The following is a 27,848-nucleotide window of genomic DNA, read 5'->3' on the forward strand; positions in this document are numbered from 1 at the left end:
AGGAAGCTTAGTTACGTTAAGTTTTATAATTTATTGCACCGTGTATAATCACAAACTTATCACAATAAAAATTAGAAATAATACTTTAAGTGCCCACCGCTGTATATAAAGTTAACAAGCCACATTTTCTGACCCATTAAATCCGAGTTTACTCTAATTGTTTCTTCGCTGTCTTTCTCTTTACTAATCCAGAAACTCAGAAAATCAGTTTAACAGCTAACGAAAGACAACAAAGAGCATCTTCCTCCAGCTCTGCTGATTCTAGCATTCGGAGCAGAGATCGCTTCTTCAGAGACAGTTTCATTTTACATCACAGCAATCTGTGTATCTCACCCACAAAGTCTAATCTTTTCCTCTTTCCAGGGATCGAGTTTCATGAAACCTAGAAATTGTGCCTCGAAGTGAGTCATGTACTGTGTGGGTGCAAACAAACGGCTCAGCTCTGTGATTACCGTGTGTGTGTGTGTGTGTGTGTGTGTTCACCACTTGTATATAGAGTGAAAATATCATGTAACACACACATTTTCAGCCAGACATGAAGCTCGAGACTAGATGTGCTCATGTTTGTCTTTTTTGGCTCACTTAGATGGATTACTCAAACTTTGGTGTCGCCGCCGCCACAAATGTCCTGCTTTTTAGTTTCTTAAATTTGATCCATGAAGACGTACCCGTCTGTTCCTTCTCCAGCTTTTTCATCACAAGATGATGTCCAGATCCACAGGGATTTTAACATTTTCTAGACACGGACTGACCTCTAGCAGCCAGAGTGTTAAATCCACCAGAATATATTTCTAATATGGCCGACCTTCAAGGAAACTGAGAAAGTCGATTTACATTTTTTCACTCATTTCTACCACAGGTGGGCATCACCAAGAGAGTATCCAAGAATTGTACTTAAGTAAGAGTAGCACAATTTCAACAAACTTTTACTCAAGTAAAGAAGAAAAAGTACTTGATGAAAAGTCTACTCAAGTACTAAGTAACTGATCAAATTGTCAATCATTTCATATTTAAAAATTACATAATGAGATGGATCAATATGGAAAGCTAAGTAAAGGTTTTGGCATTTTAAGAACAAAAATGACAATAATTCATATAAATAACAAAAAATAAAATCAGGCAAAGTAAAAAAAAAAATGTCCAAATCAGTTTCTATCAATAAAAAAACCTTCTGAAACTTAAACACAAACAGCTAAAAACAGATTTTATTTTTCACTCAGTGAATTTTCTCACAGTGGGTAGAGAATCCAGAAATCTAGAAAAGAAAGAAAATTACTCAAGTAAAAATAAAAAGTACAGTGCAGTAAAAATGCTATTAAAACAGATTTTTTTCAAAAAGTTAGTCAAGTAAATGTCATTGAGTAAATGTAGCTAGATTGACCCAACTCTGGTTTCTACTCCTGTCATCTGTTCCTCTGTGACATTTCAACTTTCTGCAGAAATGCCACAACTCATCGTTTATCAAAAAAACACAAAATCTGGCTAGATCCGCCTGAAAGCTGTGCAGCCAGTTTATCGTTTCAAGATTTACAAGAATTAGGAGTTTATCTGCCATGATGGCGTCCCGACTGATTTCACATCCCTTCTGAAAGCGGCAGCAGCAGCGAGGGACAAGTGCTGACTGAAAGGGTTTTAGTAGCACAGGTTGTTTCCTTTGACTGAGCTGTGATTACCTGCAGGACTGACCAGCTAAATAGGTCAAAGCTGAAACTGCTTCTGTCTCATTTTTTCAGAGGTGCACATGTGGCGTTTTAGACGGCAGATGTTGTTTTTGTCTGCAATCCTCCTGAAAACATGCAGGTCGGTTCGATTGGAACTCCTCTACTAAATTAGTAGTAGTATTAAGCAACCAAGAGGCTTGTGTTTACTTTGGAGGAGCTGCAGAGATCCATGCACTCCACAGAAGGAGGTGTGTGAAAACTGGAACTGCACATCAGCCTGATATAACAGTTCTCCCCTTGGAGCACGACAGTGGCAGCATCATACTGTGGCAATTCTTTTCAGCATAGTTATAGAAGCTGAGTAGAGCTGAAGGGTTTGTATGGGTGGTTGAAATCCTTGAAAATGCTTGAATTTAAACATGGTGTTTTCAGGGAAATATCGCAACTCGATGTGTCCAAAAATAAGGATGGTTAGCTTTCTACTGTTCACCAAAGTTCATTTTCCTGTCATACACTGAGGTAATCTCACTGTCTTTGATGGTAATCTTGTGGATTCAGAGTCTTTCTCCATAAAGTATGATTCCATATTCAGCCTTCTTCCTCCTAATTAAAAGTTCTCACACACCATGCTCACATGAAAGTGGGCATAAGGGATTATGACTGATTACAGAGCCGGCATTTAGCACCAATCAGCTGTAATGACTCTTGTCAGGAATAGTATGAGTCATAGAGAGATCCTTCCAAGCTGAAAACCCACACATTTCTAAGGAAAGCATTTGATGCAGCCAATATTAAAGTCTCTAGGGATGAAAACCTCTCAGATGTCGGCAGAGACTTGTAGATCAATTAATATTTGACTGTTATTCAACGTCTTTGCGTTGAGCTGTGGTCGTGGGCGGGCAGAGTATGAACAACTCCAGCATGTTTTTTTCATCATTTCCACTCTTTGAGGTTCTTTATATTACACATATATAGCTGGGGGTTTTTTCTTTTCTATGGAAATAATATTTTAGAGCACTGGATTAATGGTAGTTTTTTTGTTGTCGTTGTTTCCTTCATGAAGGATTTTTCTGCAAAAAGCAAGAACAGGTTTTGCAGGAATTTAAGATGGAAATGACCACTTTGAGATTCCCAACAGGTTTTTGGCGAGTGAGACTCACCATATGTCTGCATGTAGACATGGATGAGGAAATGCTTAGTGATGCAAGCTTTAAATGACTCAACTGTCGGTGCATTGCTTTCAATGTACTGTCAAAAAAAAAAAAGTGACAGAAAAGCATCAGAAAACAGAAATCAAAACCATCTTTTACTGCCTTTTTGTCGCTTTTGTTTGCGTTTGTTTGGATAGAGCACGAAGGAAGTAGAAAAGCTTTCTCAGACGGAGTGGAAAAACTTTGCTCACACTGTTGAAAATGGATGCGCGTTTGCTCGCGAACGTTTCAGTGTGACAAAAATCAAGAGAAACATCTAAAGGAAGTGGAGTGGTTAGAGTCATGTGGTCAAGATGTTTGTCAGATCTCTTGCTCTGTCTCTTTCTAGTTCAGCGTCGTCTTCTGCAGAAGTTTTTCATGCGCCTCGTGGATCTTTGTCTGCCGTTTAATTTTATAAAATAAAAAATCAGATGCGCTGGTCATCATGTGGCTTTATGAGTTTGTCATGGTGACTACTAATATTTGGATGTGTGCTTTTATTCTCATTATCACCTCTTTACGAGCCTCCATTATGGGTATATGTATTTGTGTCTATGTGTGCAACCTGCAACCACAATGCCAGTGCACATGACCTTGCTGGGTAGCGATTGGAAAGCCCCCAAGCTGTGCAACCCTTGCCCAACAGTTTTCTCTTGGCCTCTTTTCATCTTATTCATATGTGCTTACGCAGACCCCCCCACACACACGCACACACACACACACACACACGCACACACCTGCAAACTTTGTTTTACAAAGCACTATTATGTCATTGAGTGAGCGCTGCTGCAGCAAGTGTGTGCAACGTCAAAGGATGTTCATTTAAATACCAAAAACCACTTGACTCATGATTTTGTTTTTCAATTTCCTCAATTAAAAGAAAAAAAAAAATCATCTCTAATTCAGTAATTTGTTTCATTTGCATTCAAAGAACTGACACGCTGAAAATGAAGTTCAGTTTCCAACCAGTAGGGGGAGATGTTCAGAAAATGCTAATGATGGTTTTCTGTTTTTGTTTTGTTGTGGTGCAACACTGGAGAACTGCACCTTACATTTAATTTTTAATGAGTACAGTTTTTTATTGTTCCTTTTTGTTATATTTAGAAAGAGTTTACATTTTATTTCAGGATGCATGTAAATTTCAGGTGTTTTATTTATTAAATGACCACACAGCATCTTTCCAAGCTGCCTTTTCTTTCAAATGTTTCAGATATGATGTACGAAAAAAATCTCTAGCTAAAAGTTAATCATTATTTGTCCTCTTTTACCTAAAAGTAACATTTCTCAGTGTTTTTTTTAGCACTTGTCCCTGTTAGTCTTTACAGCTCCCTTGAAATCCAACTTGTTAATTTTAGCATACAAGTAAAAGTACTATTTTATGTTTCTTATGGTAATTATACAAAAGGTATTTAGTCTAAATAAGTGGTTTTAGTTGCTGAGTAAACGCATGTATATTCTTAGCCATGATCGTAGTTACCGGACAGACAACACCCCCATAGCTAACTGTCACACACACACACACACACACACACGCACACACATCCCTAACTGACACACACAAGCTGACTCTGCACAAGCTGACCGGACGTACCCCCAATATGCTACCTGTATGTCATGCTGCTACCTGCAGTCCTCTGAAAAAGGGTTTTTCCCCTTTACAGATTTCTTTAATTTTTGATTTTCTTTTGTCACACTGAACTATTCCAGATCACCAAGCTGGTTTTAGCACTGGATAAAGTTAAATTTTGTAAATACAAAAGCAAAAAGCATTTCCCCCCCTTGTTAAGTCACAATAAAAACTGTGATTAAACTACATATTTTAGAAAGCAACACGTCTAAAAAAGAAATCAAAAACGATAGAAATCCCAGGTTATCTTCACACAGCAGGTCTTAATGCTTAGTTCTGACTTTTTTTTGCTGAAATCAGATTTTTTTTGTGTGTGTGTGTTGTTGTTGTTGTTGTTCATGCTACAAATTAAATGCAGCCACAATCAGACTTCTGTGTGAACAGTTTTTGACCCTGAAGCGACTCACATGCACAGAAGAAGAACGTTGACGTCACACAGCATTGCTCCGTTTATGGCAGTAATGATGGAGGCTGCCATCTGTGTATTGATTTCAAAGTTTTTTTAGCAATAATAATATCACAAGATAAGACAAAGAAAGCTAAGGGTTATAGGATGTCGGCACTGCTCGCTTTAGCCATCGTTTACGTTCGGATGAATTCCTCTGGCACAGAATTATGATGCACGTCTCACATGAATGACACAGCAGTTGGATAAAATGCAACATGACCGTTCTGACTGCAGACGTTCTGAAAACTGAGATATATATCCAAATGGGTGCCACATAGGGAAATGGCACAAATGTGAATTTCTTGGGGATGAAAAGATTATAATTGGGCTCTTTAGACTTTCTGTGAAAAAGTTGGATTTGGATAATCTAAACCTCTGCAGGGCTGACAGGATTTAAGGCAGAGGCCAGAATCACCGCCTCGCGTTTACTAAAGACATCCTGATGATTCACAAGAACTTAGGGAAAACATTACATTTGTCAAAGGTATGAGTCATGTTGCATCTAACTTAAATTCCTTTGGATGACTCAACATAATTGACGTAATTGTGAGAAAATCCTGCAGGAGAGTGACGTTAAACCCAATCACACTTGGCTTCTGCAGCAGGACAAGGATCCAAATTATTCAAATATACAAAATAAAGTTTTGGAGTGGCCTAGCCAAAGTCTCAACCAATACAGATACTTTCGATTGACCTTAAGCACACCGTTTATACTCAGAAATCAACATGATTGAATTAAGACTTTTCTGCAAAATTCCTCCTGATGTGAAAGACTCGTTTTTGTAATTATCCATGTGATTTTAAAATTAGTTTGATCTAAAACATTTCAGAAGCAGAAGAAATAAGTGAGGAGTCAACACTTTTTCCCTGCACTTGGTGTAAAGAATCGCACCTTGTGCTATCGAAATCAAGAGAGACACGTTTGAAAATATACTTTCATTGATAATGCAAACATCAGTGCCAGAAATGAACCAGTTAAAGTTCTTGGAAACTCTGCTACAGAAGTGAATCATGCTCTGTTCACCGTTGCACACAATCACATGATCTCTCTTCTGTTTCTCCGTAAGCTGATCTGCTTCTTCTGTGTTGGACATTTCAACATCGACGCTAGGAGTTGACTCACACGAAAGCTTGGTTTAAGTTGGACGACTCGTTTTCAGCTTAATACATGGCTTCAGTTGCCAGACCCCAAAATATCTGACAGTAAACCGGCTTTAATCTACAACAGGTTGCGCAGTCGTAGTTATCCAAAGCTATTCTTCTTGTGTTATTTGGTGGTTGCAGTTGAGATGAGACAGGAAATGAGTGGGAAGAGAGGAGGATCCCACTGGGGAGCGTGGGTCCGGACTCTGAGGCTGCATCCCGGACCACCAGGCTACCAAGACACCCCGATCAGTTGCTGCTGCGCATGAAACTGTCAATGAGTCAACGACAAGTGAGGGTTCTGCAGTAATGCTTTCTAAGAGCGTTTATTAAATAGATGCAATGCAGGTCTGTTTTTAAAGTTTGGGATCATCTATTCAAACGTGCTTAACTTTGCATTTCAAATTTATGTCAGTATTGACATATGTTATGTTTGCTTATTTAAAACTTGGCGTAATGGTTTTACTTCCTGAGCTAAGCAACAGATTTCAAATTGCTGATTCAAACTTTAGCTTTACTCAGAAACGGTAATGGCCAGAAAACAGACGATTCAAGGGTTTGTGCCAGATTTTTCTTTTTTAAACCTTTTTTAAATGTCCAGATTTTACATTCTACGCCTTAATTACATTACGATAATATTAACCCAAATGATGTTTCCACAACTCTCTTACTGAACTTTAGGATCTTTGTCATTAAGAGGTGTTGGTGTTTAAAAATGATCCTTTATCTATTCAGATTATTAAACCCTAAACCTTCAGCAGGGGAAACACTTCAGCTTAAGTTAATAAAATAAATCTGCATCAATTTAAGGTAGGTAGTCATTAAAGTTTTTATTTTAACTTCCATTAAAGCAACAAAATAATGTTTCAATTGGTAATACAGCTTTTCACAAAAATAGACCAGATTTCTTAAAAATTACCTCCATAGACTTTATTAGCCTTACTTTTAGAACGTTTCAGAATTTCCGTAACACATTGCATAATAAAAAATCCTATTTTTGTACTTCTATTTAGCTATAAAGATCCCTGTTTAAATTTAAGTGTTTGCAGACTTTATGCTGCTGCTCTTTCTGTTTGGTAAGCACCATCAGCACCACAGCCTTCCAAAAACGGGACTTGCATGTCCAGCAGCAGGTTTCTGTCTTTTAGCGTTATGACATAATTTGTGTCGCCAAACATAAACCCTTTTATCAGAACTAAGCAGTTTAAGCTGCTTTGACGCGTCTGTTTGATCTGAGAGTCTGGTTGATGCATCACTGGACTCTCTGCTGCTCTCAGCTCTGGCTCTGTTTCTCTAATTTTCCTCCTTTGGATCGTTTGTGGTCGGTCCTGCATGCAGGGAATAGAAGCAAAAGTCATGGAGATGTTATGACCCAGGCCTTTTTTTTTTTTTTTAAACTTGTCCATTTTTATTTATATCCCTCCCAATGGTAGGTTGCTTTAGTGCTAAGCTAGTATTTTTTTTTTTTTACTAAGCTTGTAATGTCAAGACGCAGTTGTTGTGTTTCAGTTTTACTGATGAATTTTTACATTGTATCACTTGTTTATAAACATTGGCGTAAATTTCAAACTCAAGTTTTCTGCCATAAAATATCCCAGAATAAAAATACAGATAATATCCAAAAAAGGGAAGTTGTAGATCTAACATGCAATTGTGCAAATTAACTATGCGCTTCCTTTTTTTCCCTATTCAGTGAGTGAAACTGTACTTCTCCCTAAATTTTGACGTGGAAAAATATTTGCTTGAGTAGCAAACTGAAATAAAATACCATGTTTTTAATCCCGTCTTTTAATATTCTGCCACCACATCTTGATTTTTTTTGTAGTCAGACTTTTTCTCAGGCTCGCTCCCTTCTAGTATTTTTTTCTCCCCCGTTAGCTTTGCTAATTGGTATGCACAACCGCAGCTAATTCATTTACGAGGAACTGCTCCCATTTCTGTGAATCTAAAGTGTGCTGTCTTAACTTTTACATATTTGGCTCATATATCAGTATTTCTGAGAAGTTTCCAAGGAGGACAGTGCAATAAGTGACACGTTTCTTCATCACAGAAAGCTGCGTCTGCGACAGCTTCTGACAGGTTTCCAAGAACACACTCATCTCTATCAGCATTGCTAACCTCGCGATTGGTGTGCTTGGTGTGTGTGTGTGTGTGTGTGTGTGCTCTGTGAGCTTGTGTGTGTGTGTGTGTGTGCGCTCTGTGAGCTTGTGTGTGTGTGTGTGTGTGTGTGTTTCCCACATCCTCCATGATGCCACAGATAATTTATTTTGAATGTGATCAGCTCTAGTGATCTCCAGGCTGCGTACACGTACTATCAGCTAGTGTGAGTAAAGGTTGCAGTGGGAGATTTTCTCAGCGCCAAAATGTTTTTTAAAACAACTTATTTGGCTGCAGATTTGCAAACGTCCATGTGCAACAGTTTCCAAAACAAAGGTGACTTCATGCATTTTTGATGCTTTATTTTGTTGCTACTATTTTTATTTATTGTAGCTGCTTGTATGATCTGCTTTGTAAAGAATGTTCCTCTCGTAAGAAGACCCCAACAAAATACAACCACAGAGCCGGGTGGAGCTGGGATCAGGGAACTAGGGACTGTTTATCTGCATGACACAAACAGGTGGTGAGGTCGCTGCAGAGTGGAAAACAATACCAGCTGCTGCAGATCAACGCTATTAGATGCCACCTTTGATGTTGAATCTACATGTGCATAAATGGGCAACATGTAGATTTATTTATTTATGTTTCTTTTCTTTTAAACAGAGCATAATTTGCGTTTAGTTGCCTTTATTCAGAAGAAGCTGAAGGCAGATGGGTGAAAACTGCCCCGAAAGACGGACTCAAATTTTCCTGTGCATAAAAACAACAAACTGAGCAATAGCCTTGTTTACATATTCCACATAAACAATTCATAAGATCCACAAAAAATCCTGTTAGTTATGCAAAAAACACAAAAGCGTCAAACTCAAAGACCACATTCACTCGGTTCAGCTGCACAAATATAATCCTTTTTCTGCTCTGATCTTGTAGGAAATATCAATGTGCAGAAAAAGACTACTTTTGTTTGTCTGAGAGCTGAAAAGGTAAAAATTGTGAAAATTGTCCACGAGATGGGAGTCTGCTTAAAGGTTGAGGAGCGTTTTGTTTTGCTTAGGGGGAAAAAAGCAACAGTTTAAAAAGTCATATGTTCCTCCTTTTATTCTCCTGGCACATTTTTCAAACATGTACATTAAACGTCAGCTCAGCGAAACAAAACCGAATTTCAAATTCACACTGGACCGCATTTTTACTCTTTTGCATTTCCAGGAAAATGTTTTTTCTGCAGTTATTTCCAATTTGTGCATCAATTTACTTTTTTTCAGTTGGCAGAATAAATTGTGCAACATAGTTCCAAAGTAATGAAATGAAACAAATATATCAAATCCTTAGCACAACATCAAGAGACTGCTTGGATGCACAATTTGGCATAATATTATGTTTCATGAATGCAAATTCTGCATGCCGATGCCTAAAAGTGGTGTTTATTATTAATGTCAGAGATGGTAAAGTTCACAGAGAGTAGTGGGGATTCAAGTTCAGCCAAATTGTTGCAGTAACACTTGTTCCTGATGTGCATGAACAGGTGTTTGGTATGGTGGTACAGTTGGCGCTGCAGCCTTGCAGTCAGAAGGTCCTGCTAACGGTGTATCTTCCTGGAGTTTGATTGTTCTCTCTATCGATGTTTGAACTCTCTGAGTTCTTCATCTTCCTCCTCACAGACCAAGACGTGACTCTTAGGTTAGTCGGTTTTTCTAAATTGCTTTTTTCCTCCCGTAGCTTCATAAATTACCTTTTCATGTAGCAAAGTGCACTTCGTGTTTGTCTTTTAAATATAAATGCTTTTTTTTTTTAGCTTGGCTGAACAGTCTTAGATTACTCCATGTTTTCCTAATTTAATGTTAGTTGCACTTGACTGAAGTTGGCGAAGTTGCACAACTAGATCAAAATCAAGTCAGATTGGATGTGATGTTTCACCTATAATGGCGCCAGTCCCACAGAAAAACAGGGTCCAGAAATGTAACTTAAGGCCAAGTTGAATTTAAAAAAAAAAAAATTAAAGTTGATGTTCAATAGTTAATAGATTTCTATTCGATAAGATCAGAACAAAAAACCAGCCACTGCGTCCTTTAACTGTGCAGCAAAACAACAAGAGCAACGCTTGAATGATCCCGACCTGAAGCCAGGGGAAGTACAGACAGATGTGTTAGTTGCTGCAATTGAGGTCACGGCCTTTTCTCATGGGTGGCTCTCTGTAGTCTTTAACATTTCTTTGTGTGTGTGTTTGTCTTGGATAAATGCATATACTCTTTCCAAAACGTCTCCAGGGATCAGTTGGGAGTCTAATGTCGGCGCATTGTGCGCGCACACAACCACGCGCCCCGGACAGCGCTGGCTTTGGTGACCCTCGGAGGGATAGAGGAATGTTGAGTGTCAGTGAGTTGCCTTTGCAACGGCCTTGAGAAAGGGACCCTGGGAAGATCGTTTTGGACTCCAAACATCCTGTGTGTCACCCTTGTGTGGGTGTGTACGCTCGAACTCGAGATGTGTTTGTGACTGTGTGGGTGAGAGGTTGCATAGCTGCATCTGTGGACGTGTCTCTATTTGTCATCAAGTGTTTATGCTTGCTGCATAAACCTGAGAGAAGCAGTTCCTGAAAACAGACAGAGAGACTTTGGCTTTATTTTTGTGAAATAGACTGGAAAATTGCTCCTTTTCTAAGTGTTAAGAATAAGCCAAAGTGAAGATTGCAATGCTGCAGTTGGAGGATCCTGGACAGATTAAAGTAAAAATAAATGCTATTAACGCATAGTGTTTCTGCCGTTATTCATTTGCTAATTGACCCGTCTTGTTTGTTATTCCATGTTATTTGGGCTCTCAAGTCTCCAAAACTGTTCTTTAGTGGCTCTGATTCAGAAATGTTTGTGAGCTCTGTGTTTAGTCTGTAGTGGATTCCAAAAAATAATGAAAGATTAAATTATGGCAAGTGAACGCTCTGAATAATATTGCACAACCTGACCAAAAATATCTGTAAGGTTTTAAAATGTAAAATTAAACAATGAAATTATGAAAAAAATTATACAATTTGGAGATAAAAAAAGCATCAATCATTTGGCTGGAGATCCTGATATAGTTTTTAGCTCTGATCAATAATCAGTGGGTGAGCTACTGAAAAATCAAATTTTTTCTTCATTCATTAAATGCATTGAAATTAAAAGCCGTTAGACGGATCCAAGGTTTTCGTCAGTGTATTATAAGCCTGGCGGGCCACCAGGCTTCACTTGTGCCCCCACCAGGCTGAGTATTGTTAATTTATTTTAGTTTTTTTAATGATTGCCTTTTTTAAAGACTTTGTAGTTGGTGTTTAGGTATTAATCTTCCTGTGTTCCAATAACGTATAACTATAAAGTGATATTTTCAAATTTTCTGTCAACTTTAAATATGTTTGACCTCAAAAACCTGGCGGGTGACTGGATGACTGTCCTAGCGCCCCGAGCTCAGCAAGTTTCCCTTCAGATCAATCTTCTTCAATAATTTCTTTGTTAATTTACATCATATAAATGTTTGGCACAGATGATCTGATGCATAAACGGTGACAATCTTGTAATTCCTGATAATCTTTCAAAAATATCTCCAGCATTTTATTCTCTTTAATTTGCTTAATAAAATCTCAGGTCAGATATTTAGAAGAATTAGGTGTTGGTCGTGAAAAAAACAATTGATTCATTACACTATACACTCGGCCAACAATAGTCGGTGCCTATTGTCTTCAAGTTTAGTCTATAAACAGCGTAAAATATAAGGGAAAATATAAACCATGCTAAAGATGTACAAAATAAGTTTTTAATTTCATGAAAAATGCTTGTGTTCAATCACAGTAAAGACTGAACGAAGGAGACACAGAATAGGGCAGATTTTTACTCAATATTACCTGGCAGGTTGTTTAGTTTGAAGGTTTGAGGAGCCAGGATTCAGGCTGCGTTGTCACTGTTTCTTATCTGCGTTTCGCATGTATGATATTTGTCTATGTCCGTGTTTGAAGTCAAAACGTAGTAGTGAAAGTTGAGTCAACGTGAAAAGATGCAGGAGTGGAAACTGAAAAGTCAGAACGGGTTCATATAATTGCTTTAACTGTCACACCATCAGGATGTTTCTCTGAGCCGACATTGATGGCCATCACGGTTTTTCTTGCTTTTAAAAACTATTTATTTATCAGATTATCTGGGGGTTTTCTCCCTCTAATGTCATAAAAATGTAAAAAAACAAAACAAAACAAAAAAAAACTAGTTAGACAAGTGTAGGTACGTAACATATCGTGACTCTCGTGTTTATTTTATCATCAAAGACTTAGGATAAAACAATCAAAATTTCATTCAGGATTTGTATTCAAACGACAAATGGAAAAGATCTCAGGCTGTTTGAAAACGGCTCAGCGAGAAAGAAGAGCTGCTGTCTAAGAGATAAATAAAAAGCTTTCCTGCATGTCTATAGACTTGGGATGCTTGATTAAATCTGGATCGGTATGTGTTGCTTTGCTTCATCCTACTGGTGATATTCAGAGGGAGATTAGAAAGAAAATAGCGCAGTAGTAGTATGTAGTGTAGACCACAAATACCTGTCAGTTTTCTGGGAGTGTTCGGTTTCCATTTTGCAAAGAGTTGTGCAGTATTAAGATCAAAATATCCATAGCGAAATTAACATTAGTAACATGCTAATGGTAATAGCATATGTTGCTGTTAACATGCTGTGTCCAATATTACACTTGGACGCAGTAATATATTTAATTTGAAACTATTAGATAATCTGACAGAGAACAGTGATGATGTAGACTCAACAAAGTCTGGATCTCTGAGTCTCTGCATCCAAAACAGTTTATTATAATGAGGTAATGTGTCCGACATTGCAGCTTCTTTGTGACATTTTGGGCAATATGAAGTTTGGTATCGTTGCTGGAAAAACATTCAGGACTGCAAAGTATTTCTTGGATCCCATGTTTGACTGTATAATTAATTTCCGTTGCTTGCTTGCCAATAATTTATGCCTCTTTGCATTCATACTTTCCTATTCTGTAGGTCTTTTCTAACTTTTTGGGTTTTATTTTCCTTCGTCTTTGAGGTCATCCTGCAACAGTTTGTGATGTTTCGTCAGTTTTTTCTTTCCTTTAGGTCTCATTGAGCAATGCAGACATGAGCCTGACAAACATTTACCAGGAATTGATGTCAGTTAAGAGTTTAAGAAACGGCTTTCTAAATCTCATTTGGAGGCTCGATGCATTTCTAACAGGCTTACTCAGTTTTTCCACCAAAGTCGACACTTTTGCAAATAATCTTTTTGAAATAATCTCAAATATGTCTCTGACAAGCAAAGAGGAGAAAAACTGCAGCGGCCTTTTTAGGATGTGTGTGTTTGAGTCTTTGTGTGCATTGCCTCGGGGGACCATTAAAGAGAGCAGTTTGCAGTAATAGGAACTATGCTGTGAGTTTGTATTTCTGCTCCCCTGATGAAGCTGATTCACAGAAATCAGGCCGGTTGTTGCTCAACCACTCAGACATCTGCTGAATTTTTTTTTTTTTCTTCTCTCTTTTCTTTGCTATCCCTCCACAGCCTTCGAACAGTTCCTCAAAGATGCTCTTACTAGCCAGAGTCTCATTCACATTCTTACAATAAACTCGCCTCAATGAGTCATTGGGCTCAAACCGATGCTCAGTCTGAATGAGAGCACCGCGTCTTATTAGAGGTCACACATCCGGTGCAATTGTTATGGTAAAGATTTTGGTCGCATTTATTGATTGTGCTGCAGCTGTGACTTACCTGCTGTTTTCTCAATGAGTCGAAGATTGTGCAACTCTGGAAACTTTTGTTAGAGCGTCGGCTTCAGAATGAATGTTCTGCTTCTGATTTATTCTGTCGGATGCGAGGTTTAGCGGTTGGTCCTGTTTCTGTGTCTCAGACCGGTAACCAGAATTGAACAGTATTATTTTGGAATGGCGCCCTCTGCAGATCGAATGTTGCACGTGTTGGAAGGTAAACAACACAACAAGGGATCCAATGTATCAATTAATGAGTTAATCTAGAGTTGGTTAATTGATTGGCTAAAAAACTGATTTTTCTCTTGCGTCAAGAGGAGCTACTGTCTTTCCATAACATAAATTACTAAATTTGTTATAATATGCAGGGTTTCTCCCCAGTATATTATAACAATACAGAAAGGCGGGCCACCAGTATTAAATGCTGACTGAATAATCAGGAAATGGTGGTTTTCTCACATTATTAAAATTAGACATATTTATAAAATATAGCAAAATGGGGATCTCTTAGAACCTGAAGAAAAGATGAAAAGAATAAAATATGTGAAACGAATGTAGCTGGAGATTGGAACCAGCAACCCTCCGGACCCCATTAGGGACAAAGGTGAACGGAAAATGGATGGATGGATGGAAACATTCAAATCTCCCATGAAGAGAGACGTTAATACAAAAATAAAGTCTGGAGGGAATGTTAAATCGTCATACCTCAAAATCGTGTGTCCTTATTGGTATCATAGTTTTTGTTCCAATTTTTCTACTTTATCTCTTCCTCTTTTCTGACGTCACATCCTCTCCTTCGTGGCACGTCTGTAATTTTAAGAATAAAATGTTGATGCTGCTCCACTTTGGTTACAGTGAAGTTTGTCGAGTTTTTATATTTCAAAACAGAACAGGAGAATCTTCCATTCTATACTGATAGGACCGTTTGGCTCTGCCATCTTTATTTCTGTATCAACTCCTCTGCCTAAGGACCATCAGTGCGCCCTCTCCTGGATGGTGGCCAAACTGCAACAATAAGACAAAATCTGGAAGGATGTTATTAGTAAATCGATTGGAGCAAATTTTTTGCAATGCATCTCTAAACAGTAAGGCTAATTTTATCCGTTTTTTGTGAAAACATGACTTTCCCTCTTTCACTGTATTGTTGATTTTATCTTTTTTTTTTTTGTTCTGTCTCTTACTTTTCAACATCCGCAGAAACAAGAACAGAGATTTTCCCCGAAAATCTGAACTGAAATTGAGCTTTAGCAGCAAATTTTGACTCAGAAATCACTAAATGAGTCACACACACACTCTCGTTTTTGCGTCATTTGTCTCTCATTGATAATATTAGTCCATGTGGTTGAATCACAGAGCTTTGAAAGTTACAACCGAGGACATAAATTGTTCTTTTGCTGTGTGTGTCGGAGAGACAGCCCTCCTCTGTGTGTTTTTATGTGTGCAGAATTAACAGACATTCCTCAGGCTCCCACACTGTCACATGGACTCAAACTCATCCGGTGCATAAATCCCTGGAATCTGTCCTCCCTGCCTTTTCCGTTGCTCTCCATCCCTCCCTCTCTCTTGTCTAATATGTCTTGACTTTTTCCTTCTGCTTCTGCTCATCCCCTCATCTGTGTCTTCTTGGTTTGGTCTGGTCCACTTGCACTGTACACTTTAATGAATCAGAGGTCAAATACATTCATCTCATAAGATGCCACGTTTTTAGCCACTTGATGATGCATGACAAACAACATGCTGGTTGGTAGCAAGTGTGTATATATGATGGATGTGAAATCCAATAAAATCTGTTTTATTTTTTTTCCCAAAATTCCACTTTTTAAATATATTTATTTAATCCTCCCAATGTGTAGCTATGGTTTCCCCCAGAAAACTTGCTAAGCCTGGTGCTCAGGGCACTAGGGCAGTCATCCGGACGGCTGACATCTTTGTGAGTTAAAAATGCTTAAAGTTGACTGGAAATTTGAAAATATCACTTGATAGTTAAGTGTCATTGGAAAACTGGAAGATTAATACTTAAACACCAACTATAAAGTCTTAAAAAAAAGCAATAATTTAAAAAAAAAAATAAACAATGCTAAGGCTGGTAGGGGTACAAGTAAAGCCTGGTGGTCCGCCAGGCTCATAAAACTGTGAAAACCCTGGTGTGAATCAGTCGCCAAAAGTTCACATTTACCGTTATCCAGGTTTCACAAATGTAACTCAAAGATTATGTGTAAAACAATCTTTTGGAAAATCTACCTTTTGTAAATGCTTGAAGTCAACACCTAAATATTTGTTGCATAGAAATCCTGCAGGTTGAGCATATTTCCACAATCTTATTTCCTACCTCAGTATCTCCACTGACATGTTGATGCGTCATGTTACGACAGCCCTCAGTTTGCGTTGCTTTAAAAATAATTAACAATTGAAAAAATAAAATTCTGATTATTTGGCACACAGAGCAACAAAACCTTCAAGAAAATGTATTTAAATGTTCCTGACTGACTCCTGCTAGCTTGCTGCATGTTTCTTTTCTTTTTTTTTTTTTTTAAGACTTCTGTGTTTCAGTGAGTTCTTCCGCCATGGTTGAGTTGTCAAAGCAAAAGCTTAGAGACCGCCCAACAACAGTGTGTGACCTCAGAAATAGGCTTCTGGAACATTCTCAGAAATGCACTTCCTACCTTGTGAAAAGCCCCACTAGAAGAGTTGAAGCTGTTGTAGCTGCAAAGGACGGGTCGATACGGGTCAATATCAACTTAAACTCTGGGGATTGAACGCCAGACATGTCCAAATGTGTGTGACGGTGGACAAGAAAATACTTTTTGCAACATTGGCAATCTTCAGTTTTGATTAGATATCCCAAACAAAAATAACATCTGATCCAGAGGTATAATTACATGTGAATTTCAATTATGTTAAATACAGAATATGGGAATACAAATGCTGAGAAAGAAATGTGAATTTATCTCCTGATGGTTAGTAATTGATCTCTGGATTAATTCAGTTTTATTCTTACTAAACTGAAACTGGTACTAGTTCCTTTGGAGGGTGAAAGTATTTTACAAATGATTATGTTTATGTATTGTAGTGGTACTTTCTGAGGAGAGTTTCTGACAACTTTTTGATGATACCATGAAACACGTTGTATTGAAACTATCACCCACAGACCAGCTGTTTTTCCTTTCACATTCTTATCTCAGGGTGTCGTCGACTATAATCAGTTCCTGATAAAACTGTTTTTATCTACAGCTGTTTCATTTCTCTGGTAGCTAACCGTGCAGTGTGTCAGAAACGGTGTTTGAAATTATTCTGAGAAACTTCTCAAGGGTAACAGTGAAGCTGCTGCTTGAAGCTGGAGATCAATCACGGTAGAAATTGTCTGTAGAACTAAATTACCATAAAGTTTAATTAAATTAATGCAGAAATTAACCAAACTTGAACTTTATGCCCTTTTCACTTTCTTCATGAACTAAAGTGTAACTTTGTTCACACATTTTGTGGGAGGAGAAAAAGAGAAAATTAAATAAATGAAGGATTTTCTCAAAAACCTCCTCAGGTCATAGAGCCATTTTACTTTGGTAATCATTAGACATCTGTGTGAATAAAACAAGCACAAAATCCTCATTTGTAGCATTTCAACGTAGCTTCAAATGATGTCATGGTCAATCATTAAGTTTTTAAATCAGGAGCAGAGATGACATCACACTGTGAAAGAGAAGGAGAGCAGTGGCAAAATATTACTCTATAGCTGTCTTTAGCTTAGCGTAGTGTTAATAGCATGGTTAGCATCCATCCATCCATCCATCCATCCATCCATCCATCCATCCATTCATCCATCCATCCATCCATCCATCCATCCATCCATCCATCCATCCATCCATCCATCCATCCATCCATCCATCTCTTCATGTGTTTTTTGTTGTCAGTCATTCTTGTCTTATTCATTTCTTTTCTCTAAATGTCTCTCTGACCATTTTCTCTTGACACGTGTCAGAATATCCCAGCATCCCTGAAGCAGACGCCACAACCGGGCCTCAAGTCTCATCACTTTATTCAAACAAACATTTTTTGACCGCGGGAGGATTCACAGTCGCACATTTGTTCAAGTAAACACATCAGACAGAAACGGCCTCTGTTTTACAGCTTCAGCATCGAACATCTGGTTCTTATTAATTATGTGTTGGGACACTCTTTCACCTCTAACTACAGTCAACTTTAACCTAATGTCTATTACCTGATACAGTAAAAATGTTAATTTTTTTGCTGCAACCATCTGACCTGGATAATTTTTTGTTTTTCCAAAGCCGCTTATGTTTTCAAAATATTCAGACATGTTTTCTGACGCCTCACAAGAGGGTCGTTATTCTCTTCACTCATCGTCTCATCTCCTTCGTTTCGTCCCTGAATGTTGACGTGCAACGCCCAGTGAGATGAATGTCCAGAGAATAATGACGACATTTTGTTGTTTTTCAGGCCTCCAGTCCCAAACTGACAACTCACTGCTCAGATATCCAAGAAGTCCGTCGCTGCACCCGACTGGAGATGCCCGATAACTTAAACACGTTCGTTTTAAAGGTACTCAGCTCGCCGCACCGAGCATCCACTGTAGGCTCAATTTCATTTTAACATTTATTAGACATTTATTTACATTTCTGTGTATATTAGTAAAGTTTGTTTCACTCCAGGGCGGTTCCTTGTAGCGATAAGTAAAATGTTCATCTTGGTCTTGAGATCTTAGTGTTTGTTCAAATGAGCCGAAATCAGAACAAAAAGTCACTTAGGAATCTGTCAGACAGGAACTCGAAGAGCAGACGTGTCAAACTCAAATCCGACCCGCTATACCTTTTTATCTGGCCCTCTAGATTCTAGACTAAACACCAAGTCTGTTTAAATATGTTATCAATCAAACCAATGCAGTTTTTATCTGTTTACTGCCAATTTATATCAATCAGTTCCTCCAGATTCTTGAGAATTATTGTGGAAATTCCCACACTTTTTTTTGCACTAATACATATTTAATACAGATTTTTCTCAAAAATTGTCAAAAGTTTTCTTACTAAACAGCTGCCTCCGCTTTAATTGATGTGAGATAATAGTTCATACATTTATACAGCGAGTAATAAAAAGTCACATTTATCGTCATAAATAAGTGCAAATATTTCTCAAATTAGTACCACAAACACTTTGAATTTTATTGCAAAAAAGAAATATCACAAAATCCTGGAAGGACTGAACAGATGTTGAATAATATTATTTAATTTTAAGAAATCATTGATATTTTAACAGTTCAGCAGGTTTGATCAACACATTCTGGCACAACCGGCCCTTTAAGAGCATTCATCATGTTGATTTGGCCCAAAACGAAAATGACTTTGACACGGCTGATGTAGAGTTTTCACCTTTTTGTCATTATGATCCAACCATCAATTCAACATCCATACAGAACTTGCATCACTTCTTATTGAACATTTTTATTCTTACTTAGGAACCTAAAAGGCATTGAGGAATCTGACATTTTTGTGTTGCAAAACATTCGTTAAGTTTGATTGAGAAGACTTGGAAAAATGTAATGTTTCGTTTCCCCTCTCCTTGTTATTTAAGTTTGAATACAATTTGTGTTTTTAAATGATAATAAAAGCTACCATTTCGCTGCAAATATGTGAGAAGTCTTTCAAAGTCATGAAAAATGACTCCGAAACCAACTGGGAAATCTGTGAATTTGAATTTTAAAATAAAAAAAACTTCTTTAAAAAACATATTTACCAAATAATGAAGCTAAATTTTAGCCTGATCCACACTGCATTACCCTTTAAATAACAGTATAAATCGATAAGTAAAATGTTCAAAATCAGAACAAAAAGTCACTTAGGAATCTGTCAGACAGGAACTGACGTGTCAAACTCAAACCGCTATACCTTTTTATCTGGCCCTCTAGATTCTAGACTAAACACCAAGTCTGTTTAAATATGTTATCAATCAAACCAATGCAGTTTTTATCTGTTTACTGCCAATTTATATCAATCAGTTCCTCCAGATTCTTGAGAATTATTGTGGAAATTCCCACACTTTTTTTTGCACTAATACATATTTAATACAGATTTTTCTCAAAAATTGTCAAAAGTTTTCTTACTAAACAGCTGCCTCCGCTTTAATTGATGTGAGATAATAGTTCATACATTTATACAGCAGTAATAAAAAGTCACATTTATCTGTCATAAATAAGTGCAAATATTTCTCAAATTAGTAACCACAAACACTTTGAATTTTATTGCAAAAAAAAAAGTTCACAAATATCCTGGAAGGACTGAACAGATGTTGAATAATATTATTTAATTTTAAGAAATCATTGATATTTTAACAGTTCAGCAGGTTTGATCAAATATTTGGCACAATGTGTTTTTCATCTAATTATTGATTTAAAACGAATGACTTTGACACATCGCTGTTTGATGTAGAGTTTTAAAACCTTTTGTCATTTATGATCCAACCATCAATTCATGCATCCATACAGACCATCACTTCTTATTGAACATTTTTATTCTTACTTAGGAAGTCCTAAAAGGCATTGAGGAATCTGACATTTTGTGAATAAAACATTCATTAAGTTTGATTGAGAAGACTTGGAAAAATGTAATGTTTCGTTTCCCCTCTCCTTGTTATTTAAGTTTGAATACAATTTGTGTTTTTAAATGATAATAAAAGCTACCATTTCGCTGCAAATATGTGAGAAGTCTTTCAAAGTCATGAAAAATGACTCAGAAACCAACTGGGAAATCTGTGAATTTGAATTTTAAAATAAAAAAAACTTCTTTAAAAAACATATTTACCAAATAATGAAGCTAAATTTTAGCCTGATCCACACTGCATTACCCTTTAAATAACTGTATAAATTAGAATAAAGCATATTTTACACACATTTCCCATTTTGTTGCTTTCATGTGACGCAACTTGGTTCCTTTTTTGTTTGTGCAGGTTAATCGAGGGAGTTTGATATTTGAGACGGACAACGACCAGCAGGTCAGCTCCTGGACCACAGAGCTAAAGGAATGCATCAGCAACAGGTGAGAAACACGCCTGTAACACTTTAACCAGATTTTAAGAGAATTGAAGCTCATGTGCAATAAATGGATATATTTGTAGGCAGTTTACTGTTAAACTGAAGTATCTAAGTGACATGAAACGGTTCTTAAGAAAAGGATTCATCATCTCTACACGCCTGCTTTCACCTTTTCCCTCCTGAGACTCTGAGCAGAAATAACTTGTTTTTCTTCTTCTGGCTGAGTTGGATGTTTACTCATGCTGAGGTATGTGTTTGCAAAGTGAAAGGGCTCCCTAAGGTGTGCATGAGGACAGGCTAGTGTGTCTGCGTGAGTGTGTGTGTGTGTGTGTGTGCGTGTGTGTATGTGTGTGTGTGTGTGTTGGTTTGATTGGTGGCTCTGCAAACTGGAGCAGGTTGGAACTCGGCTATGTTTGTAATATTTCTGCAGAAAAGTATTTAGTTTAAACCTTTTAACAGTGTCTGTTATGAAAAGTGGATTGTTGGAGCTGGAAGGAGAGGAAACGGTGCTGGTTCTAGATCTGATTGAGGGTCATTTATTAATATATGTATTTATTTACTTAATAAATAAATGCATTTATTTATTTGTAAATGGATGTATTTATGAATAAATAAACGTATTTATTTATCAACGATTATGAATAAATTCATAAATATTCACTCTTTTTAAGAATGGAGGCACCAAAGTGCAGTGAGTGTCTCAAATTTGTTGATGGATTATGGTTTATTGATTTGTAAAAGCAGTTAAAGCCTAAAAGCAGCCAAGGGAGTGAATACTTCTTATAAACACTGTATTTTACTTAAATTTAAACATTTGTTAAAATTTACATTATGACAGAAATGTAAAGCCTATATTTCCACTAAACTCATCACAAGCCAAATTGTAACTCATTAGCTCGCTACCTCATTAGCTAGCATGTTAGCATCAATATAAGTCACTTGATGTATAAATGGATGTTAGCAGTGAGTTATCTGTCACTTAGATAACTCACAGTGTAGATGTCTAACTGTGACTCAGAAAACATTTAAGAACAAATCAGAGGTAAGGGAGAGACTCCAACATGCTGCCACCATGAGCAGCACTATTCAAATTCAACTTTAATTCATCTTTTTGTTGTTGTTATAAATAGTAGCAAGAAATTTACCTGGTATTTTTAGGCAGATTGTGTTACATTTAACAACTTCCTTATTTATTGAACAAAGACTCTTGGCAAAATCCAGAGGGTGAATCTAAAACAAAGTTTATTGCATAATTCAAACATAAAATCAGCTCCAGTAACATTAACTTGAAGTCTTTGTGACTTTGTCATCTTCTCACATTTCATGGATAAATCCAGAGTTGAAGGGAAACGTTAATTTATTCACAACATCTTAGTTTGTTTTAAGATTCTTAGTGGGAGGTTTATGCTACAGGTTAATGGTTATCTCTCTGTTCCCATTAATACAGAAAAGCGTTTTAAACGTTTCACACTCCCTGATCAGTTACATAAACACATGGAAAGCTGATTTTCAACTCCATTTGGACCTCTTCTATTTGCAAAAGTTGCACAAGCCCATTACAGTTTCTCATGAAGGAAAATACTACAAAAGTAGAGGAGTTTTCTTTGTGTTTTTGTTTCATATCAGTCTAGATTTCTCCTCCTGCTGCTTCTGTTTAACCTCAAATTGAAGCTGACGAAGAAACTGAGTGACAGGGAAGCGTGAACAACACAATCTACCGTTGTTTTGGGAGGATCATTACTGCTTTTATTTGTTGTATTTTACTTTATATTCTTATTTTGTCGAGCTCAGGATGTTCTGAGTTTAGATTGTTACTGTGGGCATTAACGCCCCCTACTGACGGAGTCAGGGTATTACTAAATATGCTATTGGAAATCCACAGACCATGTCGAACCTGGTGAAAAAATATCCGTTTAAAAATACCTGCATCTTAATTTTTCATTGTTTATATTCTTAATTTTAAAATTTTGTGATCAAAAGCAGATTTTTAACAATTTAATATTGTTTATTTTGTTCATATTTTAAGACTGGGAAAAACTTTACTTATGCTCTCATTTTTTCCCCCAAACTTTTTATTTTCTTAATTTGAGACTTGGTAAGTGAAAGTAGTTTTTTAAGATGTTATTCTTATTAGTTTTTTCATAATTTAATTTTATTTTAGGATGTAGAATTTCAGACTTACAGGTTGGAAATTTGTGGATGAGATTAAAATCGACATCATAAATACTTCCCAGTAATATGAAAATCAGCTGCATTTCTTGGATTTCTCTTCTGTTCAGCTGCATATTGAGTCACTGAACCCGCAGCATTACAGATTCACTGAAGAGGTTTATTACATCTAAGACTTTGATTATACGACAAGCAAAACGACGTTTAATCGCACAATAAACTTCTGTGAGGCGACTGATGCGAGCAAATGATTTAAAGTTGTAAGAATAGGATAAACTTTAATGATCATGTGAGGGAACGTTGAGACGTTTCTCTTTTAAATCCTCGAAGCGTTGCAGCCTGACTGAGCCGTCCTCACTGAGACGGAAGGACAAAAACACAAACGCTCTCTGCCAGGCAGAAGGAGACTTTCGCCTTCCTGTTATTCAGAGCAACACAAAGTCAAGTCAGCATTTATGTAGGATTTTCTCCTACTTCCCTATTTAACATTCCCACTCTCGTCTGTGCAGTTACACACACACACACAACGCAGTCCGTGGGTGTGTGTGAGCAGTGAAACAGAAGAACAGTGGGTTTCAGTTCAGATCTCAGCTGGACCAACTTCCTGTCTGTGCTCGGTGTCTTTGTGTTTCTTCAGCCGCCTGCTGTTTCCTCCACATTCACCAAGCTCCACACACTCATGCACACACACCCACATAGACAGACACACACACACACACACAGAGACACAGCAGGACTGTGCAGAAGTTTTAAACCACTTGTAATTTTGCCTCCAAGAGTCCAGATTTAGTTGTGATCTTTTAAAGTGATCTTGATTTATAGTTTTAAAGATTTTTCTCTGAATGTTTTTACATATTATTCCTGAACAGAACAACCTAAACCACCCGGGGTTGTGCACAGCGCGAATCCCGACCCATTTTGCGGCATTGTGTGGCTTCGACTACAGATTAAAAATAGTATAAATTGGACCCAGCAACAAATGGGTGCAGAGGAATGCTTTTTATACATCTTAAATTAAAAATGTTCAGCACAACACAAAGTATTTTGTACTTTACTTTGATTTTTACAATAACGTCCAGCAACTTTTAACTCATCAAACCTGTTGGTAAACTTGTTTAAAGACGGCAATGACTTTAGAAGAAAGTTCTCATTTTTGTTGCTGAAGTTGGACTAAAGTCATTTTCTAACCAACAAAGAGGGAAACATTCGATCAGAAAACTTAGAAACCTGCACACCGTTCTTTTACTAAGGGAAAACATCTGATGTTTCAGATGTTTTGCTGATCTTTTGTACGTTGTTTTATAAAAATATTGCCTGTTTAAATCACAGAAAAGTACTATAAAATCATGTAGCATTTTTATTGTCCAGTTTTAAACGACCAGTTTTAACAGCTTTCAGTATCACAGTTAGCAAAATTAATACCTAAACACCGACTATAAAGTCTTTAAAAAAAGGCGATAATTTTAAATAAATAAATAAATAATAAATTAGCAATCCTAAGCCTGGTGGGGGCACAAATAAAGCCTGGTGGCCCGCCAGGCTGATAATACACTGAGGGAAAGCCTGCAGCTGCTTCATTTCCACAGTTGCTAAAAACTTTTCAAAGTAACAATTAGTTGAAACTAAATGTGTAAAGTGGTTGTGAATGGTGGTGTCGCCCCCTTCAGGTCAGGCAGTGTGGATCTGGAGTCCCCCCTGTCCTCAGCTGACAGCTCTGCTCCAGCCAATCAGAGGAGCTCAGACTCAGGACGTCAGAGTAAGTAGCAGGACGATGCTCCTCTGATAATCTGGGTGCTGTTCCTTCCTTTTCTGAGGTTTAAAAAAAAAAAAAAATTTATCATAAAACGGTTTAATTCCTTTTGTCTCTCCAGGCCCCGTCACCTTCGCCCTCCCTGAGCAGGTCATCCAGAAAGCCGATGACTTCCTGGTTTCTTTCCCCTGGTTTCACGGCCCCATCTCTCGGGTCAAGGCAGCCCACCTGGTCCAGAGCTCCGGACCCGAGGGCCACGGCGTGTTTCTGGTCCGGCAGAGCGAGACGCGGAGGGGAGACTTCGTCCTCACGTTCAACTACCAGGGAAAAGCAAAGGTGAACACGGCTGACCGTCTGCAGCTGGAGGCATAATGAGCTGTTGCTGCTGCTTCTTCTTCTTCATGTTTTAAATAAGAGTTTGGTTGTTTTTCTGGTTTTCCTCTTGCAGCATCTGCGCCTCTCTCTGAACGAATGGGGTCAATGCAGGGTGCAGCACCTGCGCTTCCCCTCCGTCATGGACATGCTCAGCCACTTCCGCCTCTACCCCATCCCGCTGGAGTGCGGAGCAGCCGGAGCCGTCACTCTGTCCAGCTTCGTCCTGGCCGGCTCCACCCCCCCCTCACAGGGTGAGCCTCTTACTGGGACAATAATGATTTTATTTAATATCCAATACGGGCTGAGACAAGGGCTGCAACTAACAGTTATTATAATAATCAATCATTTTACCAATTAGTTGGATAAAAGAAATTGGCAATTCTGCAGATTTTTCATTTAACCCCGAAAGCCTTTTTGTGCAATGTTAGAAATGCATTAAAAGATGCAAACAATTTAAAAAGGAATTTAATTAAGAAAATAAACATTTTAATACAGTAATGTGACGTTGCTGTAGAGTTAATAATTCTGGTTAAAATGCAGTGTAGAAAAATAAAAGTCAGTTGAATTTGGGAAATAATCCACCTGATTTCATATGGCCCCAAATCTCTAGAGAACTAACAGGGAACTATTTCATAAAATCCAAATAAAATTCATTGAAGTTTGTGTTTGCAATGTGTCAAAATTAAAAAGTTAAAGTTAAAATACAAGACATTATGAAATCCGGTCCAATTATTTTAGTAATTGATTAGTTTATTAATTGTTCAGAATTTTTTTTCAACTAAAGTTTTATATACAGTGTTAGAAATAGATGGAAAAAAATACAAATAAATAATTTGAAAATAAAAAATAGGCAATTTATTGTCTAAATTTGAATAACGCAGCCTTCCTTTAGCGATACAAACGTCATGACAGAGTAATTATAACCTCATAAACACAAACACTGTTACTGACAGACATTCCCATTTGTAATGAAGCTTTTTTAGGACAAAGAATTTGTATTTGTTACACAATGACTGCATTTAATCCCATTTTGAGAAAACAGTAAGTAAATAACCCTGATGATGTGGACAGTTTGGGGGGTTTTAAACATACATTTGAATGTATCATGGAAACAATGAATCAAAATTCTTCTAGGATGTTTATCACAATAAATGATGAGCGGTGGGATGAGTTGACTCCTTGGCTCATTTCCTGTCTCTGCTCCTCAGGCCAGCTCTCCGGCGCGCTCCTCGTCCCCTTCTCCCTCCATCGGTGGAGCTCCGAGCCCAGCTTGGCTCGCTGCAGCCTGGCCCGCAGCCCCAGCCAGCCCCCCGCCTTCTCCCCGTCCCCCGCCAGCACCACCTCCACCTCCAGCCCCGGCTCCTTCTCCCAGTTCGGCCGCGCCGTCCCGACCCCGGAGCCCGCGCCGTCGGCGCCCGCCCACCTGCGCCGGAGCGAGTCGGTGGGGAGGCGGCCCCTGCTGCGCAGCCCCAACCCTCACACTCCCATCATCCCTCAGCGGGACTCGGACTACGAACTGGAGCCCGACCGCAGTCGCAAGCGGGCGATTGACAACCAGTACATGTTGCTCTGACCCTCCGCTCGGCCGGCCATGAAGACGCGGTCGTGACGATCGCTCGGGTGAAAAGCGTCGCCTTCATCGGGATGAAAACGAGGCCGACGAACACGGGGGAACGAATCCGAACAAGACAGACAAATGCAAAAAACGCAAAAAAAAACAAACAAACAAAAAAAACAAGTTTGCCTCACCCTCAGAACCTCCAGTGTCCACAGTGAATGTATTTTTGGACTTTGATAAGAGTGTTGACGACGATGATTAATCTTGTTTTCGATCGACGAAAGAGAGAAAGTTTATTAACACCTGTTGTGATTTTCTTGTTAGTGCACTTGATGTAATTTCTGAAATGATGGGAAATCACTGTGCGCTCCTTCTGGGAAAAACTTAGGGCATAAACTTTCCGCACAAAGTTCCCAAAGCGGAGGAAAACCTCCACCTTTCGACACAAACCAAGCTGCACTCCTTTTCCTCGTGGGATCACATTCTGCTCTTCCTCTTTGTTCATTATTAAGAATCTAAGTGCGCATCACTTTCAGTGCACTTTGTACACTTTGTGTATTTTTTCCATACACGCAATCTTTTGTAGAAAAAAAAAAAAATTAAAAAGGAGACAAGAGGTAGTTCTGGAAACTAGATCACTGTTAAAAAAAAGAAACGGGATTAAGGATTTCCATGTCGGCTGAAGCTGAGTTTGTGATCCGAGTCTGGATGTGAGATGAGCAAAATGAACCGCTAAGAAATTATGTCAACAAGATGATGATGAATTAAAGAAAATGCCACAAAATCAAACAAACTGGAGTGACAGTGAAAGTTTTACCAACATACAGCCAAAAACTTGAGGCTTAGAAAACGTTAAAACCTGGATTTTAACGTTGGCCCGACATTCTGCTGCAGAAACCTGAGAAATGATCATTTCTGACAAAAAGCTGTTTATTCTTCGAGAAATCTCTGAATCAGTTTAATCTCACCTGTCCAATAAATGACTCTTATGCATTAGTGGTGAGACGTTTCACTGTTTTCCAGACTTGGATAAAAGGAAATAAGAGC

The 27,848-nt window shown here is 38.0% G+C and overlaps 1 protein-coding gene across 1 annotated transcript in view; it reads left to right on the top strand.

Annotated features, from left to right (window-relative positions):
* The window catches only part of sh2b3 (SH2B adaptor protein 3), a 56,284-nt gene extending 28,487 nt beyond the window's left edge, over nucleotides 1-27,797 (top strand). Inside the window, exons 3-8 of the mRNA XM_044110444.1 lie at nucleotides 18,366-18,467; nucleotides 20,865-20,953; nucleotides 24,786-24,874; nucleotides 24,990-25,204; nucleotides 25,317-25,494; nucleotides 26,452-27,797. Coding sequence (XP_043966379.1) covers nucleotides 18,366-18,467; nucleotides 20,865-20,953; nucleotides 24,786-24,874; nucleotides 24,990-25,204; nucleotides 25,317-25,494; nucleotides 26,452-26,816 — 1,038 coding nt within the window. The 3' untranslated portion in view covers nucleotides 26,817-27,797. The remainder of the gene's footprint in view (nucleotides 1-18,365; nucleotides 18,468-20,864; nucleotides 20,954-24,785; nucleotides 24,875-24,989; nucleotides 25,205-25,316; nucleotides 25,495-26,451) is intronic.
* Nucleotides 27,798-27,848: the final 51 nt, after the last annotated feature.

This window comes from Gambusia affinis, linkage group LG03 (assembly GCF_019740435.1).
Source record: "Gambusia affinis linkage group LG03, SWU_Gaff_1.0, whole genome shotgun sequence".
Lineage (NCBI taxonomy): Eukaryota > Metazoa > Chordata > Actinopteri > Cyprinodontiformes > Poeciliidae > Gambusia > Gambusia affinis.